General features: G+C 41.2%; 1 protein-coding gene across 1 annotated transcript in view; it reads left to right on the top strand.

The window, feature by feature from the left end:
• Positions 1–4,527: 4,527 nt before the first annotated feature.
• SLC35F3 (solute carrier family 35 member F3) overlaps positions 4,528–22,312 on the top strand; it is a 188,452-nt gene continuing 170,667 nt past the window's right edge. The window contains exons 1-2 of the mRNA XM_063329024.1: positions 4,528–4,824; positions 5,114–5,343. Of these exons, the coding sequence (XP_063185094.1) occupies positions 4,772–4,824; positions 5,114–5,343 (283 nt within the window). The 5' untranslated portion in view covers positions 4,528–4,771. The remainder of the gene's footprint in view (positions 4,825–5,113; positions 5,344–22,312) is intronic.

The raw sequence follows: 22,312 nt of genomic DNA, 5'->3' as shown, positions 1-22,312 counted from the left end.
CATATCTCCCAGGAAACGGGACACTGACTCTCTATGTCCCTTCCTGACTACAACAGGCAGCTACATCATAATTTTTTAGAACTTTCCGGTTGCTTTCAGCAAGGAGTCACATTGGAAATTCTGATGCTTGTTTAGTTTTGCCTGTGCATTGCAGGGGTCTTGGAACAATGTGGGAGCTCCCATGAAAAATGTGTTGTAACATGCCTTGAATTCATCTGGCTGCTCTCTCAAACAGTCTCCCTCTCTCTACTTGAGAGAGCAAGTGTGAGTCTGTTGAAAGTGGTCGGGCTGATTTTGCTTATTGAATAATAGGACTGAATTTGGCCATTCTCTGTCTGCTCTATCAGTTTTCCTTGGTTCCCTATGTTTATTTAAACCATTTAAAGGTGGTACTAAATATTTTAAAACATGAATGCAAGCAAGATTATGCAGGATAGACTAGAAAGCTTCCAGCTATGTATATTTTTTGTTGCTTATTCAAAATACTTTGTGTGTGAAATAGATTATGTTCAAAATTGCACTCCTGTCCAGCCTGAATAACACAGTAAAATTAGTCCCACTGATTCAGCTGGAGCCACTTTGGATATACATTATATTCCTGTGGATGTCAAATTTGACCCCAGCTAGAGAAAATTAATAGTTTTGCTGTACAAGCATTTACATATATCATATAGGACTTTTATAATGTATATGGTATTTCTGTCTAACACCCAAAACCCCTTGGGGTGGGAACATCTGATTAATGGCTTGGGTACATACCCTCAGTGGTAAGCATAAAAATACTAAGAAGGAGGAATGTACATCAGCTACAGAAGATTCAGTTAGAAAAGTACTTGCTTAAGGAGGGAGTTGGGTTGTTTTCTAACGACTCAGTTCCCAGGGGTGATTTTTTTGAACTAGAGAGGGAGCACGTCAACTTCACGCGGTAGTTTCTGCAGTTGTGATTTTGTTGCCCAATGAAATATCTCTGCTGTCACTGTATCCTGTAACTGTATCCTTTAAATGTAAAACTCTATCTTGGGGGGGAATACAAAAACTCACTTACCTTTCTCATGAAATCAGTAATATTTTTGATAAGTGTAAACTTCCATCCCAGAGAAACATTTGCCAAGCTAGTATTGATGGGAGGTGAAAATAAATACAGTTTAAATTATATTTTCCTCTGATCTGGCATCACATTGTAGACCACATAATGCTAATATATCTTAATGGCTGTGCCTTTTAAGAGCTGACTATCAGTCAAGCATATAATTTCATGTTGTCTGGAAAAAAATAAAAAGGTGTACCTAGGAGGACAAAGTAAGTCACCACACTCTGGAATATGTACTAATTGTTCCCTTGATATAGTGCTCTGCCATTTTAAAAATTACAGTATTTCCTAACTAATCTGTGTTTGGATGATTGTTGGTGTTTTATTGAAGTAATGCACTAGTAAGAGGTTCAGAAAAGCAGTTTACAGTGGCTCCAGCTCGGTGTTGCATACCGTGCTAGGTGGCTCCAACCTAAACTCCAAGTCAAATCCCGCTCCATTTTGCCCATTGTTACTTAAACAGGTATATACTGTTTAGCAAATTTCTCTTTTTAACTGGTTTATGTTAACTCTTGGTAGCATTGCCAGTATACTACAATACTTTTTCTCTCCTAATATTAAAAATCTTAAGTAGCTACATAAATCTACAAATTCCAAATCATGTGGGATCTTTTAATGTCCAATGCCATATTGTCATGTTTCAGTTTAGCTACAATGCTTAAACATAAATAATATACACAATTTTTGCCTGCGTGTCTCCAGCAGCTGCTACTTTTCAAGAGGAAGCATCGCTTACAGAAAGGTTTGATAAGATCCTAAGAGCTAGCTGTGTTGATGTTGCCTCTTAATATAATTTTGAAGTGTCATCTTTATTAAGCATTTCAGTGAACTTTAAAATTTTCACTCCTGTGCATGCTTTTTCTCTCACAAGATGCACGCTCACTTCAAGTTTGTCAGCACTGCCACCCAAGCTGTCCGAAGTCACTTGCCTGCATGACAGAAAAAAGTATTAACAGCCATCCATCATTTAATCTACCCCTTGAAGTGACAGCAGCTGGGAAAAGAAAAAAATGGCAGAAAAACAATCTTTACTGGGCAGAGGAATGAGAGGGTTCTGGCATACTAAAGTGGAGATGTGTGTAATAGGGTCTCCGACTTACGTGGCTCCTCTCTGGATCTACAGAAAATGGGCAGCTAAATACTTCAGTGACGGAGGCAAAATGCCCAGCAGGGCTGACCAAGCCTCTGCTCCTCTGCACCAGCCCATGGCGAGAGGCAGGCGAGTGAGTGCTCGGCAGGTGTCACTACTTGGCTGGTCAACAGTGTCGCTTGCTTGGTTGTTGGAACTTTTGCTTGCTCTGGGACTCTGAGGTTCACAATAACTGTTTTCTCATGCCAATGTGAACTAGCCCTGTACTGAGCGCAGCCAGTCCAGACTTACATTTCTGGACCTCTGTTATGATATTTTTAGTACACGTTGAGAATCTCGTGCCTACAATGATGGAGGAATTTTACCCTAGACACATGCAGCATTAGAGGCAGCTCTCAGATGAAATCCTATCCTTGTCCATCGCGTAAAGCCAGAGAGAGCATAGGCTCTGCATACGGAATGATGCCGGATTTAGGAGGCCTGATTGAAATGCTTAATCCCATTCATGCCTGTTATCACTGCTCCTGCTCTGAATGCCCTGAAGAGACTTAAACCAAGCCAGTTATGGGTATCTGTAGATTTAGTGAGCACTGTGTTTTCATCCTCTCATCTTAACCTTAGTCAAACTTCTGCATTTGTTTGTGTACCTTGCGAGGAGGTCTGCCACACTGCAGGATGGCAGCATCAAACGCCTGCACAGTTGCTGGCACTGCTGGGTCACTGATGTTCACCCGTATTGGATTTTGGAACTGGCCTCCACAGCAACAAGTATTTTCACTTTCACAGGCTCAAAATAAGGGTTGCATAGGAAATAAAATAAACTTAGCACATTATTTAGTACATGTGTATTTAAGATGGTAATTAGCTTGGCTTTCATCTGCTGGAGATCTTTTTACTTTCTGATAATGGTGCAGTGATCCTTTGATAATGAAAGGTTGCATTTAACTGATACCAGCTCGCTTACACATTCAGTACCTTGGTGTTTTAATGTTACAAGTAAACTGAGCTTGTGCAGTGGTGAAAGGGAGCAATCTTTTCTCCTTGGACTTCATTATTTTTCATGAGACACATACGCAAAAAATTCTTCAAGTGTCTCTACTTGTAGGTGATCAAGTTTTGTCTGAGTATCTATTATTGGATTTTAAGCTTTTGTTTGTGAATAAAGTGTTGTCTTTCCCCTTTACTCGGCCCTGGTGAGTCACAGCTGGAGAACTGTGTCCAGTTCTGGGCTCCCCAGTTCAAGAAGGATGGGGATCTACTGGAGAGACTCCAGTGGAGGGCTATGAAGATGATCAAGGGACCGGAACATCTCTCTTATGAGGAAAGGCTGAGAGACCTGTATCTGTTTAGCCCGGAGAACAGAAGACTGAGGGGTACCTCATTAATCCTTACAAATATCTAAAGGGTATCAAGAGGACAGGACCAGAGTCTTCTCGGTGGTGCCTGGTGACAGGACAAGGGTCAACAGACACAAATTGGAACACAGGAAATTCTGTCTGAATACAAGGAAAAACCCCTTTGAGGGTGGCAGAGCACTGGAACAGGCGGCCCAGAGAGGTGGTGGAGTCTCCTTCTCTGGAGACATTCAAAATGCTCCTGGATGTGTTCCTGTCCAACCTGCTCTAGGTGACCCTGCTTTGGACTAGATGATCTCCAAAGGCCCCTTCCAGCCCCTGCCATTCTGGCTTAGGTACGCATGTATGCTCAGGTATTTACTTAAGCTTAACTGTATGTGTTAAAAAAAAAAGTTGCTTGCTAAAAGCTCGTGTGTCGATGGTAGTGCTCCACCAGCGCCCTGGGGAAATCAGGCGGGTGCTCCTGTGGCCTCAGGACCGTGGCTGTCCCAGCCCGCCCGCGCTGTCCCTAGCTCGGCCTCACCGAGGAGCACAGGGCCACCCTCGGCCCCAGCGCTGCGGCCCGCGGCCCACGGCCTCACGCAGGGGCGCCCTTTCTGCCGGGGAACCCAGCAGCCGCCTCGCGGGAGGCCCGCTCCGCCCGCCGCGGGCCGCGGCTCCCTCGCATCGCGCTCTCCGTCGCTCCCTCCTAACGGGCGCCGGATGAGGAGGCACCGGCACCGACACCGCCCTTTGCTACTGCTCGGCTCCCTCAGCGCCGCGGCCGCGCTCCGGCCGGCGATGCGGGAGGAGCTGGGGAACGAGCACGGTGCTCGCCCCTGCCGCCACCCGCCTCGCTCCTCGGCTGGGCCTGCCCGAGGGAGGCGAGGCCGCCAGGCCTCCGCCAGGGGGCGAGCGGGGCGGGCGGTTGTCGGCGGCGGCGGGGCGGCGGGGCTCCCCCCGCTGGCGGCCGGCGGCAGCGCGCCGGGTTGGGGGCGCGGAGCGCGCCCTGCCCTGCCCGGCCCCCGCCGCCGGCGCTCCGCAATTGGCAGCGCCTCGCAGGCGGCAGCGGCGGTCCGCCCGGCTTCCCCGCCTGCCTGCCTCTCCCACCGGCGGACAGCGCCAGCCCGGTGGACCCTCCGCCGCCTGCCCGGCTCCCTACCCTCCTTCCTTCCCGCCTCTCGCCCGGCCGGTGAGCGCCGCCGGCTCGCCCCGCCGTGAAGTCTGGGCGCCCCCCAGCCACTGCTGCTGCTCCCCATGGGGATCCGCGAGTTCCCCAACGGCTCCGCGCGGGGCAAAGCCGCCACCCTGTGAGTACTGCTGCGGCGGGCGCCGGGCGGGCGGGCGGGGAGGGACGGGGACACCTCACCTCACCTCAGCCGGCGGCGCCGCCCGCCCCCCGTTGGGGGTCGAGTCGCTCCGGCGGAGGGCGGCGAGGAAAGTTTGCGGCGGCGGCGGTCCCGCTTCACCTGCCGGCGGAGGTCCCGCCGCCAACTTCGCCTCGGGCCGGCGGAGGGCGGCGGCCCCCGCGGCGGCGCTGCCAGCCGCCCCCCTCCCCGGCCCTCCATCCCCCGCTGACGCCCCTCTCCCGGCCCCCAGCGGCATGCGGCGCTCCCCCGATGTCAGCCCCCGGCGGCTGTCCGACATCAGCCCCCAGCTGCGGCAGCTGAAGTACCTGGTGGTGGACGAGGCCATCAAAGAGGACTTGAAGTGGTCGCGCTCCGTGGAGGACCTCACCAGCGCTTCCGTGGGGCTCACCTCCATCGAGGAGCGGATCCTCCGCATCACCGGCTACTACGGCTACCAGCCCTGGGCCGCCAGCTACAAACGTGAGTCCCCCGGTGGCGGCCGGGCGTGGGGGGCTGCGAGGAGGAAGGGGGGGGCAAGCGCCGGGGCTTTGTGTGGGGGACCACCCAGAGTGCGGGGGCGGGGGGCCCGAGCGCTTTACCCGTGGGAAAAACTCGCCCCGTGGAAGCGCTCTCACTCCGTGCGAAGAATTCTGTGCCCGTGTTAGTCCTTAGGCAGTTGCTGGCTCGCAGGAGCGTGGTGCTAAGAATCACGACAGCTACATTCTGCTAAGAAAATAGGTCAAATATTTGTCTTAATGTTGCAGACGCACTTAGTGATGCTGATTACCGTGTTTGTGGCAGCTGTGTAAAAGGCCCGGCGCATTCATGCACATACTGTTTTCACAAGTAATACGTTATCAGTGTGTCTTTCCATTGTTTTAGGGGTCTGTCAGATTTTCACAGCCCTTGATCTGAATGTAAAGCCTTTTCCTATGTCAAGTGGAACTGTTTCTTCCATACGCCTGCACTTGAGAATGAAAGTTCCTATGATATCAATATGAAGAGTGACATAGCTGTATTCCTCCACATATGTATTTACAAAGAAAGAGATTACCTTGAGTGGTTGTAGTCTATCAGCTAGTATTTTTTGCATGTAACACCCTATTTCCTGTCCATCTTTCATCACCACGGTGGCAATTGCATGAATTAACAAGTTCTAAGAATAATTTACCTGAAGTCACAAAAATATTTTGGTTATCTTAATGTCGTTTGTAACATCATAGGGGTTTTTGTTGTAAAAAGGATTCTGTTGTAACAGAAATCATTGCTTTGCTTGGAGGACTGGCTCTGATAAAGTGATTGTTTACATGTTGTCCTTTCCTAAGTATTAAGTGTAAACGTTCTGAAATGTTTACTCGGGGATTATCTGTGTGGCAGCGTGCTTAATAATGGAAGAGAATGATACAAGAAAGTGTGGTACGCAGTACTAGTTCAGTTTTTCCAAGGAAGAGCCACTCCTGATTGCCTGGTAATAGGACTTTACTAATAAATATTCTAAGACTTCTTCTGTAAGAGCCCTTTTCTTGGTTGTGATTATGACAGAAATATCTGATATTTGCTACTTTACTCACAGGGAGTATGAGATTTCTCTGAGAGCAATTCCATTGCCTGGATCAGGACCACTTGAGAGTAAAAGCTTATTCAGGTCAGTTTTCAGGATCAGATCATATGCTGATGCCAGACTGAGTTGGATGTTTGTGCTTCTAGTGACTAATAGTCCAGCTGAAGTCGCACTGAGCTGCTATGGCTGAACCTTCTGATATAATAAAAGTCATGCTGGCTCCTCAATTATAATGTATTTGTTGAAATTTATAACTGAAAAAGTTAATGGCAAGCCTAAGCCTGCTATTCTAGTTATATTTTCTCTCGTAACTTGTTCTGAATAACAAAATGACATACTTGAGTTGCAGTGGTGGGGGATAAATATACGGAGTGTGTCTGAGTTTCATAAAAGTATGTCTAAAAATAATAGGTTACGTGAAGTCACTGCCAATTTAAAATCTGAGTTGCTAGGGATGTAGGAGAACACGCAGAAGAAAAGACCCATCTCTCTAGCTGGTATAATGTGGCATGGCTGAAGCAGAGCTGTGTTGATCTGCATCAGCTGAATAGCTGACTGAATGTGTGTAAATGGGGTTGATCATCAAAAGTGGAAAGTTGACCTTGTAACAACTACTTTGACACCTCTTTGAATACTCCTTCAAGCTGGGCTTATGCCCAGTTTTGGGATATGGACTTTCCTTGTGACTTTTCAGTTAGAAAGTTTAACTGGCCCAAGAACTGTGAACGAGTGATTTTTATTAAGTTCACATTGCATCCTGTGTACTTTTTGTCATCTCATTCTGCATGCTTGTAGACATTTAGGTGCTGTTGGCTCTATGTGTATAATTATGGAGTACATTAAGAATGGACCTGCTTTCTGGAAAATAAGTCTATAATCTAGTCTGATCTAGATTTGGTCTATCTTTCTTAGTAACATTCTTTTTTATTGTAACTGAATCACCTGCAGGGACAGATCTGGGTTTTTTTTTGCACTGGAGTGTATTCCTCTCATACTTTATTTAGACTGTTTGTGTGTAGATACATATATTTATGTATAAAATCGTTTGAGATGTTCAGAAAGCTTTTCCTAGTTTTTTTTTTTAACAAAACTCCACAAGGGAAAACTACCAGAGATAATCAGAGATAGTGTTGCCACGACCCCAGAACTTCCTTGGAGAGTAGTTTTGTTGTAGTGAAAAACTGAGCGTTTAAAACATACTGGGATACCTCAAGGTTATGTACCAACTTCAGTTTTTAATATACTTATAAATTAGATGGAAAGAGGGGAGGAAGAAGTGAAAATCTGGTGAAGACACAAACTGATATGGATTGGACAGAATGAGAAAGGACTCGTCATTACTCTAGGGAGACCTGACCCAGCCGTGTGAATAGCCAAACGTCAACTAATGACATTCAGTTATAACAAACATAAGACTCATGTTTCCTGAAAATGCTAAAATTACTTGCAAAATTTTACATCATTACATCAGCTGGTGAGAGGGAATAGCTCTAGCCTGTACATGGCTCAGGGAAGACCTCTGCTGTTTGACTGCACTTGCAAACTTGATTTTAGGAACTGGAATAATGTAATGTACTTCTGTGTTATGATGCCTTCAGAGAATTTAGTGGTTCAGCCCAGTGAACTAGTGAAATACAGTGTAATATTGGCTATCTCCTCTCAAAAAAGATTACAGAAGGCTCTGAGCTGAGTAAGGAGAAGGAGCACAGACAATCTATAAAATGTCTCAAGAGTTTTGGCTGTTTACCTTGAAGAGGTCGAAACAAAAGCATGGAAAGTATCGGCACATGTTGCTCAGGCAGATAGAGAATTTTTCTTCTTATTGTGTGATAAGAGAGAAGCAGGTGGACACTCAATGAAGCTGAAAAGCCATCAACTAAAAACTGATAGAAAAAGAAATAATTTTTAAGAAAAAACATAATTTGTTTTTGAGATCATGAATTCAGGGTCTTGTTATTGATAGCAGTGACAAGATGTAGAATTGTAATAAGTTGGGGAAAATATCAGAGAGAATATCAAACTGCATTATTCAGAATTCAAATTAGCCCCTTGTAGGCTGGGAGGGGGGCTGCTTCTTGAGGTTTTCTTGCACTTCCCTCCGTAGTGTCTGCCCACCTTCAGAAAGAGGATAGGAGTGTGTCCTGATCCAATCTGGCAGTTCTTATTTTTCTGAAATTCTCACTATTGATTTTCAGGGTAACTAATTATGTGAATAACTGCTCTCCAGTTTAAACCAAGTATTCAAATTTGTCCCATGGGGACTATTTTGGAGCATCTGATTTGATTCCTTAAATGCAAAGGCAGAGGGGAAGAAACACACGTAAGATGCAGGCAGATTGTAGAATCATACTCTGATGCAGCTACATCAATAACAGAGCTTGATATTTGTGGAATCCTAGTTAGCAACAAGGTTATGTTAATTGACTTTTAAATGTCTCTAATTAACACATAGGGATCAAAGAATTTATTTTAAAAAAACCAAAACCAACAAAACACCACAACACGTATAGATCCCAGTGACTGCGTTTTTGTTGTATGGCGATCAAACCATTGTTAGGGCTGTGTTAGCAGTGCTGTTCTCTTCCATGAAGGTTAAGTAAGTTACCATGATTTCTGCCTCTAAAAGCCTGTGACTTCAGTTTAATAGCAGAGACAAGTTTGGAGGTGAACAGGCATATTTTGAGTTTCCATTTCATGCCATTATCAGTAGGAATTTGAGAAATACAGGTGTCACTGAACTCTCGAACTGTCTTGCTGATCTGTATGGAAGACTATGTCTGTATGTCTATTTTAATTATTGTAGCAATTGGCAGGGTGCTTGTTTCCACCTGAAATGTGCACAGTTAGCACCTTTGCCAAACATTCATTTTTCTCTACATTAACTAGGTCTATTTTGTGGCAATTCAATATCACAGTCTGTCATTATGTGATTAGTATTTTAAATACATTCATGTGGGCTTGAGCCAGCTATCCCTATTTTGCAGTCTTTGCCTCTTCCTACAGAGCACCCGCTTCTATTCCTTGTTTAAGATTAGGTTCTTCTAAAGCAGGGGCTTTCAAGTATCCCTAACATGTGTTCCTAAATACAGACTTGTTATGGACAAATCAGGATTATATGGGTTGCTCCCTCCTTTTAGATGCCCAAGAGACCACCTGGCCTCCCACTTTTATTCACTTACCTTCTTTATGTGCTTACAGATGTTACTCTACCCACAGAAAGAATATTAAAGAGAATAGTATGTATTTTTAACTCCTCTCAGTTCTATTTAGTGGTAATTGACTGCAGTCTGTGGTTCATTGCTTATGAACATATATTTCTATGAGACTTCGACCTTGTGAATGATTCCAGGTTGTTCCAGTGACAACATTTAAGTGGTATGCTGCTGTTCAGGTGTAAGGGAAAGATTGTGTCCAGTAACTGAAGTTCTCTGGCTTTACTCCTCTCTGCTACTTTAGCTTCCTATTTTTAATGTTTCTTCATAGTTATTTCAACAATAACAAAATAAACCATACAGTTTTAATGCCCAGAATTTCAATGTAGTACTCATCCAGCATGTAGCACAGTAGGTCTTGACCTGGATATTGAATTTAAATGCTATCACTAATGTAAGTAGCATATTGGAACACATTGGCTTACAAATGTCCTGAACATTGCTCAAAAAGCATAATTGTCTGTGTATGAAAATGCCTCAGTTACTGAACTTTGATAGCCTTTCAAGGTAGTAGTTTAGTGTTGGTTTCAGCTAATTAAAAGTATGAGCATTGTACCCTTATAAATATTTGAGCATGAGTTGTACAGATAAAGACCAGTGTTTCCAGCATATCCCCAACATTCCTCCTTCTGATCTGCTTTTCATGTGCCATTGAGTGCTGTAACTATCACACTTGCTAAAAGCAAATCCAGTGGGGATATGAATCAGGGAATCAGGATAAAAATATTAATGCTTGAAATTTGTGCAAATACTGTTTTCACATATTTGCATCTGAGCGAGAGTTTAACTGTTTTTTTGAGGTGATATACAGGAATGTCCAGAAGTTCAAAGACAGAAGTTGAAGAGTTTTGTTTGCTCTGGGGAAAGCCATTTTTAGGCCAGCTGTAAGTGATTCATTTCAAACTGATTACTTGCTTTCCAATACATAAATATTGAATGCAGTGCTCTTTCAACTAATGCAAGACTTGGTGGTATCATTCGTGTCGCTGTTCCTGACGTCAAATGATTATGTGAGAATGGCGCTTTTCAGGTGAAAACATGTAGAGTAACCTCTAGATGTCTTGCTCTGGGAGAGAAACTTGGATAGCAGCCCCAGGGTCAATCTATAGGTCAAGTCTCCCCCCCCCCGCCCCAAGCTTAGAAGACAAGTGAAAATATGTGCTTTATCTCCTTGCTCTAAGCCAGGCTATGGTCTCTGAGGCCTGATTCATTTTTTTTTCTAATGCTCTTTGTTGGCAATACTAACACAACTAATTGTTATGCTAGCAAGAAAAGCTAAGAACACATGGTAACTCCTACAGGTGAAAGAAAGCAATGATAATGAATTGCATTGCAGATTTAAAAGTATTGTAGCATTGTTGTTTCAAATGTCAGCAGTAGTTGTCTGCTGCAAGCTAAACCTACATGTGGTTGTACACAAACCAGGGATATTCCTCATTTATATCCACATGACAGCTCACACAAAACCTCCTAAAGCCATTTTCCCATGCGTATTGTACACATTGTAACTGAGAATAACTGTCTCCAGAGACAGCCTCTTAAAATATTTCCGAGACCTAATCATAAGCCTGCAATGGATATCCCAGAATATTACAAGACATGTTCCATGTTGGAAGGGGAACCCATTGGCCCCTGTGGACTTTAACTCTTTGTGTGGTCTTGCAACTGAGAATGAGTATGGAATAGCACAGGAGTACAGGTGATGAATACTCGGCAGCTGCAGAGATACCTCATGAAAAAAGGGGATCGAAATAGAGCCAGCCTTTCAAAAGTTTCCTTTTCAAGACGATTCCGATGGAGAAGAGACATGAGGGTTCTTTGGCTTTTGACAGGTGGTAAGAAAAGTGGTTTTTTGGCCAATGCTGAGCAGAAAACTGGTTCCTGTTACAGTATAGAGCTTCATTAATCAAGATTTTAAGTTTGAAATTGCTTGCTGACAAGCCAAGCAAATGGTAATTTGAAATGTTTTACTAAACATTTTGAATTGTTTAGTAAATATTTAGTAAATTGAAAATGTTTAGTGAACATTTAGCAACTTGTTTACTAAACAATTTTAATTGTATAGTGTTAAGTAACCATCATTTTTATCTAGTCAGCTGGATAAATATTTTATATTTTGTATCTAGTTTTCACAGTGAAGAAACTAAAAATTACCACCTACAAAATGGCCCCTCTTTTTTTTGTTTGTTTGCTGTTTAAACAAACTAATTGGTTGCTTTCAACTTTTTTTTTCAGTGCAGCTTTAATTACATGTCATCTACAGTATGCCATTTATGCAAAACAGTCCATGGGACAGCAATTAGAGGTCTGTTGGCTTCCAGCATTCATTTTATACCCTTAACGAATGTTATCATTGAATGCTGTTATTTCGATAGAATATACCACTGAAGTCTCCATCATGAAAACCTACTACTAAAGCTAGTTATGTGTCTTTGTAAAGTCAGTTACATGTTAGCAGTTTTGAAGAGTGTTATCTGGCATTTGAGAGTCCTTTCATTGGTGAACTGTATTTTTTTCAAATAGAAATGTGAATGTGTTGAATCCATAACAATGGATCGTTGCTAAAAACACAAACTACTCTGTATTGATATGTAATAGTGAGGGAGCAAGCTAATGTGTTAAAAAAGAGTTTGGAAGCTATCAAGAATTATGAACAAATGCTTCTTTTTGGAACTGTCTTTATCAAGGTAAATTTCTGTAAGAGTTCTGCAGTGTACTGTGTGGTATATATTTGCAACTTAAATCAATGATTTGTTTAATAAAAGCAATTAGTTGCGTAAGATAATGGCATTGGAATCTGGCTGCAAAGTCTGTGATGATCTACCATAATATTAGGTACCATTGTGTAACTGGAAACACAAAGCCACAAAAGGACAAAGGCCCTTGGTCCCAGATGTTTGTCCCTCTTGAAATTGCTTAGTGCATCACCAGTGATGCTCATTAGCCTAATAGCTAATTTTACCAGATTCTGGCTCATGTCAGGGCTGTCTTCAAGGTGACTTTTTGTGCCTTAATCTCTCTTTAATGTAATGAGGTGTTTGTGTTTCATATTCCTAGTGTAAATCAGAAGCTGCTGGTAATTGCTGCCATTTACTAGAGGTCAAATAAGCCTCAGGATAAAGAGAGGGTTGGAAAAGTTATATAAAGGCAACTTTGGCCCTCTGGCAAAGTGCCCTGCCTGGAGCATTTGAGGGCATAGTTCTGTCCCTCTCTGTTTTGGAAGCTGATGCTGTAGACTTTCCACTATTGCTAGTGAACGATGGCTACTCTGAGAACAGTAATACAACCATCATTTATGTTTGGAGAAAGAAATTTATCTGCAGGTCATGGTTCTTATCTAGGGAATAGCAAGCCTTCGTGCAATATATCTTGTTGTAGTACCTGCTTCCCTGAGCATTTTTGATTCTCTGATTATCTTCACTCGACACGTGTTACTTCATTCCTCAGCACATCTATGGAAGAAGAAAGATGCTGTGATTGCATGGAAGGCCATAGAGAACTATTTGCTTTATGAACCACTTCATGAAAAATGCCATAGATAGAAGGGATGCAGGGATGGTATTCCCTGATTTCATTTTCTTTAAACTTTGGCAAGCCTCTGCTGCATTCAGCTAGCTCCCCTTATAAAAAAAGTGCATTTAAGTGGTTTCAGGCACCTCTATTTTTCTCTTGAACTTGAGGGCCTCACGAGGTTCTTTTTTGACTTTTACATTGGAAATAGCACAGATTTGATGCTTTTCTTCACTATCTCTTCTTCACACCGGCTAAGATACCAAAGTAGCATGGAAGTTGAGCTTGTTGGCCTGCTGTCCATACATAGACAGTGGACAAGTCATTTGACTCAAACTTGCTGGCAGTTGTGCTGTTTGTGAGCCCTGTGGCAGTCTGGGGACTCCGCCTTATCCAGGGCATCTTGCTTTGGCTTTGCCAGATCCATGAAGCTGTGTGAACAGAGCACAAGCTTGTGCTCAGGTGAGACGTGAACTGAGGACCTGCCCCTTGAGAGATGTCATGCTTTCATGAGGATGATGATGGTGTCTTCATGGTTATGTCCTGAAAGCCTGGAGTTGGCTTTCCTTTTTCAAACAGTAACCTGTATCCAGACAATGCTGTTTATCAGGGGTTCAGTAGGGATTATCTGCTTAAAATTTTTGCCCTAGCTGAAATACTTAGTGCCAGGATTAACATCAACCAAGCGGTGTTTGCACCGCGAAACAGGAAATACCTCTTCATGGCTTTGAGATTCTGTTGGCTCTCCTGGTTGCTTTACGCACTGTCTTTTGAAAGCTTTGAGACTGATTTAATAACATATGTAGCCATTTGTACTAGTATTTGTTCAGGCAAACTAGCATGGTAATAGTCTTATGGTAATCATATTTACTTTTTCAGTTTAGACACTAGCTACTATGTATGTTTTTGGGTAGTACTTTCCATGGAACAGAAATGAATAACAGAAAACATATTGTTTCTTGTACTTTTGCTGAAATTATTTTTTTCTGTTTAGCATTTAGTTTTACAGCGTCCCACTGGCTGGTAACTTCTTAGTTGCGGATCTTTCTTCCTTTCAGAAACAAGACATTTATAATGTAAAGAAATATGTTTAGGTTTGATTTTCAGAGAATAGTTAAAGAGAAGAAATTACAAAATAATGTAAAAGTCAAAAAAGGCAGGCAAGAAAGAAACCCCTAAAGGTCAGTAGAGCCATAGAAAATGTCTGTAATGAAAGTTAGGAGTTTGGATCACTTTCAAGTTGAGGAAGAGCGTGAGAAAAGAGCAGAAAAGGCTTTTTTTTTCTTACAGATTCATCATCCTGACACTTCTACATCACATGTTGTGACTAGAGGCCTCTGTTATATTTCAGCTATTTCTTACATTCATTACAAATGTATTCTGTGGTCCTGAATTTGGGAGCTCATGTTTCATACAAGCCAGAGATTTGCCCCGACAAGGCAAATTATGGTGCATCCAGGAGTTCAAAATCAATTTAAGCTGTCTGTGTAGTCATGGGAATGACAGGTGGGTCTTGACTTGAAAATGAATGTAAGCCCACATTTAATTATTATTGTGGGTATGTCATGGGACTCCTGCATCCAGCCACACGAACTTTCTCCCAATATATAGGGAGTGAAGCCCTTTTTCAAAAGATTCTCTTTTTCAGTCTGGGAAAATACACGAGTTGGAATGAAAACTAGATTAACATGGAGGAATAGAGCTGCTGTATGCATGACTTCAGGGGTTTCAGGTGGTTATCTGACTCCTGGGTGGTTTCTCCAGCTTGCCAGGTTATCCTGGGAGAATATGAGTACACAAAGACATCTTAAGTCACTGCATTCCTGCAGTTGCCTTGTAAGGCTTACCTCTAGAGGGTGCCACGTAGAATCTCACCTCTGGTTCCTGCTCATAAAATTACTTCACAGTCTTTGGGAAGAATTATTTAATAAATGATTTGTTTAATAAGAAACTTCTTTATTTGCTTTTCTTGTTTCAAAGACAGAAAGTAAATATAGTATCCTTTGCTATTTCAAACTTTACATCTTAGTAATGTGTAGTTCAATATCTGTGGGAAAATCGTTGTCTTTTGCAAATGGTGATGTCAAGAGGTAGAGGGCTGCATATGCATTCTGACTTCATCCAGGGTGAGACGTTGTGTTGTGTTTTATAGTATTTCTCCAAATGGAAACAGAAATGGGCAGTAAGTCATAGAAACATGAACAAGTACATTCTCTGTAGAGAAATGCATGGACAAGAAACACGTCTTGAATCTTGTACTGGGAGCAGTACCTTGGACTTTCTGTTTCTGGCATGTGCATAGTAGAAGTTGAGTCTCACTGGAAGTCATTCTGGCACACCATATTAGGCGTTCTGTATTTTTTTTCTAGAAAACTCAGAAAATGAAAAGATTTTTGCATGGCATCTTTATAGGAATCTTTGCTGTTAATATTACTTTAAAATGATACTCGTATACCAGACAGTGTTTTCTTTCTGCATGTCAAATTCTTTTACATCCTACAATAACTCTTCTCTAAAAGCACAGTATCTCTTTTCTACATAATAAAAATACATTGGAAGTGGTAATGTTATCAGAATCTCTAGAGTGTAAACCTAGACTCTCTTATGACTCCCTAGGTACTTTTCATTTATTGATGAACTTATTGCACAAAGGAAACTGTGAAATTCACCTCCAGTAAAGCACTTCTGGCTCAAAGTAATATGTTATTCAGCTCTGCAAGTGTAATGATATTGCAAATATGAGAGAATTAGAAAAGCTATTGGGATGAATCCCTCAATCCAATCAAGCTCATGGCACTTTTGTCAGTAAATTCAGTCAAGACAGGTTTCACCCACCAGGCTTAAGTCTTTGCGTTTGCCTTTTAAGCAGGGTTCCTGCTTTATATGCTGAACATCTGTTCCTAAGGCAACTGCATCCAATTACACCTACCCATACATGGTCTTTATTATATGTTCCAGAGCACAATTGAGGAGCTCTATTTAAATTATAGAATAATTATTTCTTTTAATAGATGTGCAGTTTTAATTTCCTTTAATCTTGAAATTGGTATTTAATTAGTACTTAATAGCTTGTCCCAACATGGGTAGAAAGCATGTACAGCAATTAAGAAGAGACCACTCTTTCCTCCCATTGCCTAGAAAGCTGACTACCCAGAGCCCAAGTGCTGAAAAGAGAAAGAACATATATAGTCATTTGCGCTTTTAGGTTAGGAGTTAAGGATTGAGACCTCTAACAGGGCATGCTATGGAAACACTGGGATAGGAGAAGAAGGTCCTAAAACAGGTCTGTTACTGGTATTTCATATATAATATATATATGATATATATAAAATTCATATTTCCCCAAGCGCAAACTCCCTCATTTTTGCTAAATGCTAGATTGTTGTTCATGTCTTTCCACTTCAGATGAGGACAAAGAATCCACCTGTACTAGCGTGGGGGACACTGAACGGGTCTGAGGCAGGAGCCTTTTAAAACAGTAACAGAAGGCATTCTAGTTCAGCGCTTGTATAAGCTATAACTTGGAAGCCAGTTAGGCTTTGTTTCACCTGACTTGGTCAGCTGATCCGTGAGAACATATAAAAGCATAACTCTTTGCAAATGTAGACAAAGGACAGTGTGCAGTGGGATGGAATTACAGTGTTCCTGGAGAAATTTGAAATGCTAAAGATAACAAAATGTTGTACATGCAGCTTAGTTTTTTTGGTTAAACTATCCGACCACAAAGCTATAGGAGTGATGTTCAGGATGTAGCTTGGAGAAACTCCTAGGTAAAGTTTAAAATCCATCTAATGAAGCTAGTTGATTGGGTTAGTGCGTTAGCCTCCTATCTCTTTATTTTCCCAGACCAAAATCATTCAGCCTTCACGTTGGTAAAACTCCAATAGAAGCTAAGAGGAATTTTGCCTGACTAAAACCAGCAACTAATGGTGTGAAGGAATAGTGTGGTCCTGAAGGGAAATGATGGTTCTGGTCTAACTGTGGTTGTAATAAGTCTGTGAAGGCTGTGCTGTTTGGCAGGCTTGGACACTCATAAACCTCCAGTAAGTCCCAGGAGTAAACTAGCCAAAGTATTTTTACAGACACAACATGCTATAACAAAGCCAGAGTCTCTTTTCCTATTCTAATGCCTTCTGCATTTTTCAGATGGAAGTGCAGAGTGGCTGGATCTTGTCCCAGCTTCCAGCTGAGCGCATTCCTGTTGTAGCTATCTGTTGAGGTAAACATGTATAGTAAATTCACTTCCAGCTAAGAGCATTCCCCTTGTAAATGTGTAGTGAATTCATTTGTTTTCTTCACTTTGTTTCCATGCAGAAGGCAATTAGACCGCAGGTATTTGTGATCCTCCAATTATTTATAAGAAAATGATTCTTCTTATTTATGCTAGGTGAGGACAGCATGAGAGCAATGAAACTGCCTTTCTACCTGGAGTAGTTCAAAACAGGAAGAGGTAAAACAATCTCAAACGTTGAGACAATTTGGATCTTGAAAGAGTTATTTGGAGAGAGGATTGTAGAACCTTAGCCAAAGTTGCATGTCCAGTTGTAGAAATTGTTCTGGAGGAATAAGAGAGATCTAGATCAAGAGATTTAATATACCTTGGATATTGACTGCTCTAGCTGAATTACTGTGCACTGGAGAAAAACTGGAAGGTACAAGAACATCAACACATTGCAGAAAAGCTTCTTTCACTTGAGATGCATAGATCTCAGCTAGTACAAGGTTAAACCAGCTGCACTGTAATCTGCTTTGTGCAACAGCAGCTAATTTTACTAAAATAAAATTCATTATATAAATCTGGATTTAGTGTTGAAGCTGGATGATTTCTCTGACAATAACCAACCTTGCAAGTCCTGATCTTTCTTGCTTTTTTGTTGCTGTTGATTTATTTCTAATAGTCTGAATTCTTCTGTCATCTCATAAGGATGATTTCATTATATTTGCGTTTTTTTAGGGTTAAAATTAGAGCAATTCTCAACCATTACTCACTTTAAATTGTATTTCTCCAATAGTTTAGCATTTATAAGCTTTTGGGACTAACTAATGAATGAAGTTTAAACCTTATAGTAGTTACTATAAGGTAATGCCCCAAGCCTGTCAGTGTTAAAGAGGCATTTGGACAATGCGCTTAATAATATTCTTTAACTTTTGGTCAGCCCTGAAGTGGTCAGGCAGTTGGACTAGATGATGACTGTAGGTCCTTTCCAACTGAAACTATTCTATTTTATTCTACTCTTCATCTCTCTCATATTTTTGTTGTGTTAATACTACACCATTAAAATATTAAGGACTTTATCCAGTAACCAAAATAATAGCTGAAAATACCCATGGGTGTAAGTACAGGGTCATGCATCTGCTTTATATTTAGAAAAATAGGTCTTCAGTGTTTTTTATTCAGTTAAATAACGAGGGAGTTTTATTTCCTTGGAGCTACTGAGTTCCAAGGTACTGTAATGTCCCTGCAACTATTTGATACACAATTTTCAAGCCTGCAAAATTATATATGAGTACCTTAAGCTGTTCAGCAGCTATGTGACTAAAATTATTTGTTTGTATATATTGACTTTTAGGATGTTAATTATTTGTATTGCCCCAAATAGCTGTTTTCTACTGACTGTGAATGTAAAACTTTATTGAAAATAGCAATTTAATTTTCTTCACAACATAAAATATACTTTTTGCATGTATATGCTAATTATAGTGATCTAGAAGTTTTCATCATATATACGATGTAAGTGAATTTGTTTGTGAATAAACTAAATAATTTTTCTGTGCAAACAGAAATAATTCCATTCAGTGTTAAAATACTTCAGTTCTCTTAATCCTTTTTTCCTTTCCAACATAATAATTTATTTATCTTTTAATTTTTTTCATCAATCTGATCTTGTAGTTTTTCCAGATTGTAATATAATCCAAAGTAATTCACGTGTGCTGAGCAATTAAGTTTGACACAATGGTCTGTCTATAAGGAAAAATCCTTGTGACAGTGTTTCTTCGCAGTTTATTTAATGCAAATTAAAAACTGCATAAATTAGTGTTTTGATGGATGTTTGAACTATGTGAGAAAAATCTATTTGTCCTGGTAATATTTCTGAGTGAGCAATTAAACATTATAGTACCATGTTGTGAAATTAGGTCTTTGATAGCTTGTTTGCAAGAAGCACTGGTTCCTTAAGCATAAAACCCTTTTCAAACCAAGTACGTCATTCATTTTATTTAAACTGGTTCTCTGTTGATTTCAGTGGAGTAAAGTACTACTTAAGCAGCACAAGGTTGTAGAATCCAGCTTAAAATAAGTAGCCTGAAAAAGACTAATAAAGACAATTATCAGTTGTAGAGTTTGGGGAAAACAGCATTAAATTTTCAAATATCTAGCTGAGAAAAGTAATAATTCAGATATCCTGGATCCCAAGTGCGGCATATGACAAGAAAATACAGTTATGAAACTTTTTGTGATCAAATTTAACTCTGGGTCAGGTTTTTGGAAAAAGAAAAATTTTGTCACGCACATACAGACTTGTAGACTGTAAGAGACTTATAGTCTCTTATACAGAACACAAGTCTTCATGTTCTATATAATCCTCACCTAAGGGACTGTTATCTTTAAGGATCCACTTTATTTGCACATGATTATCTGTGATTTGAACAAGTGAAATGGGGGGAGAGGGAGAGAAATGCATCTTAGCTACTGGGAGGTGAGTCCTGGGGCCTACAGGATAGATGGGAAGGGACTCTTTGTCAGGGTGTCTAGTGATAGGACGAGGTTTTAAACTGAAAGGGGGTAGATTTAGATTAGATATTAGGAAGGAATTCTCTACTATGAGGGTGGTGAGGCACTGGAACAGGTTGCCCAGGGAAGCTGTGGAAGTGTTCAAGGCCAGGTTGGATGGGGCTTTGAGCCACCTGGTCTAGTGGGAGGTGTCCCTGCCCATGGCAGGGGGGTTGTAACTAGATGTTCTTTAAAGTCCCTTCCAACCCAACGCATTCTATGTGGGAATTTGTACTGTCGCTTTCTGTTCTTGGCTGCTAGATTTATCCACTTTGCATGGGAAGTGAAGAGCAACGGAGGGTTCTGTGATGAAAATGATGCAAAAGTTTGGACAAAGACTCCCATGAACATCAGGACAAAACACTCCATACGGTTTTCTTTTTTCTTTTTCCTTCCTAAAAGACAAGTAACTTCATTGATGTGATGTACAGTTGCAAGTCCTCTGTGGATATGTTAGCCGATTGTAATGTACAACTGCAGGCAAGTAAGCAAGTAAGAATCAGTCTTCCTAATTGAATTGCGCTGCAGTGTGGCTTGGGTAGCCATCTAATGCCCTTCCTGGTATAGACTTTTTCAAGGAGAAGAAATTGACAAAGACAAGAAAAGGAAGGGTACCAGCTTTTATTCTTAGATCAAACACACCAGTTTATCAGTGTTTCAGCTAAGTGCCAGCCAGCAGCAGCCTGGAAAGCCAGAAATAATTAAGCTTGAATTACCCAGACTAATTTTCAGGTTCTGCGTGGTTGGCCAGAAGACTGAACCCCCCCAAAGTTTTGGCAAATCCAAGTTCAATTAACTTCAGTGAGATTTAGAAGCTCAAATATAAGGATCTGTGCCTTAGATTAATCCTGCTGCCTTGGTCTTCATTCTCATGGTAGTGGAGTTTCTCTAGGGCGTAGCCTGGGATCTGTGACTACCTGCATGTCATTCTTCTTTGAGAGGGACTTTGTTGCCTGATTTGGCACCATGTTTGATCCATGGTTCATGGATCCATGGTCATGGAATGACCATGCTTGTAGGTCATTCTTTCACCCTGGGCACTCAACTTCTTCATTTCTGCTGTCTCTATCCTATTAACCACTTCACCTGTCACTGCACCTTAAGCAGTTCACTCTTAACTGATGATGAATTTTTTTCCTCATCTATTTAGGTTTCTGATCTGTCACTGTTAGGTCTCTTTCTTTCTTCTGACAGCCAGCTGCACTACTAGCTTCGGTACTAGTCATGGATAGGAAAAGATCAGACCTAAAAGAAAAAGACACTTAGAAAGGCTAACAACATGCTGGGCACTGATATCCTAAAAAGAAAACTGAATTTTCTATAGGAAACCCAGAGAGACAAGGTGGCCAGTGCCAGAAAGACAATTCTCAAAGCGGTTTGGGGAAAATGTCAAGGGGGGAGGCTGGGAAATCATGAGTTCTACCAGTTAATTTTAACACTTAAAATGAGTGAAGATAATAGGTTTGTAAATGACAAAAGGGGGTTTCAAGTTGGTATCAAACTGCAAGTCAGATTTGTTTTTATGCTTTAGGACAGGATCTGTGCAAAGTAGTATCTGTCCTGCAGAGGAATATATTTCCCAATCTGTTTGCATGCAGTCAGTAATCTCTAAGAATGAAATGTGGTAAATTATATTGAAGCTCTCTGCCTCCTTTAAGCCAGCCTTTTCTGAAGAGCCTGGGCAAGCTGTTTGGCCTTTCCTCAGCTTCTGCAGGTGTAATGAGAAATGTCAGTTCACAAAGCGAATGTCACATAACTCACCTGAGTTCTGGTTTTGATAGTTATGTTGTGCTGGAGTATCTAACAAAAAAGATTTTGGCAGTAACAGAACAACAGGGATAAAATACAGAAATATAAGGAAAACATTCTGAATAAATTTAGTAAATAAAAAAAATACAAATCAAAATAAAACAATAAAACACAAAGTAAGAGATTGTTATGGAAGTGTAAGAGTACGTGGGTGAGAATGCCATATGGAGCATTGGATTGCAGGCGGCCAAATTCACGTCTGATGTGAGCTCTGCGAAAACTTGTAAGGAAATAAATAGTATAAGAAAGACATTGAAGAATAGCAAAGGCATAGGACAGGTCATGAAAACTTCAAACAGGTCTGAAGAGCTAGAACTAGGAAGAAAACTGGGTTTCTCTTCTCTAAAAAAATCTAAGAAGTGTCAGGTTTTATGTTATCTTTATACATTTCTCGTACTCTTATTTAAATAGATTATGAGCTCAAACATTAACACATGAACTGACTGTACCCCCAGCATGTTTTGCTAAGAGGTGAGTGCTAGCTGGGCTACCTTGCAGTTATTGTATTGTTTTGTTTTGTAGGTATGCAGAGAGGAGAAAGCAACTTATTTGAAATAACCAAACTAAAAAACCACACAGCCTAGTATC

This window comes from Chroicocephalus ridibundus, chromosome 3 (assembly GCF_963924245.1).
Source record: "Chroicocephalus ridibundus chromosome 3, bChrRid1.1, whole genome shotgun sequence".
Classification (NCBI taxonomy): Eukaryota; Metazoa; Chordata; class Aves; order Charadriiformes; family Laridae; genus Chroicocephalus; species Chroicocephalus ridibundus.
Note: the sequence above shows the minus strand (reverse complement) of the source record. Positions and strands in the feature narration are given on the sequence as shown.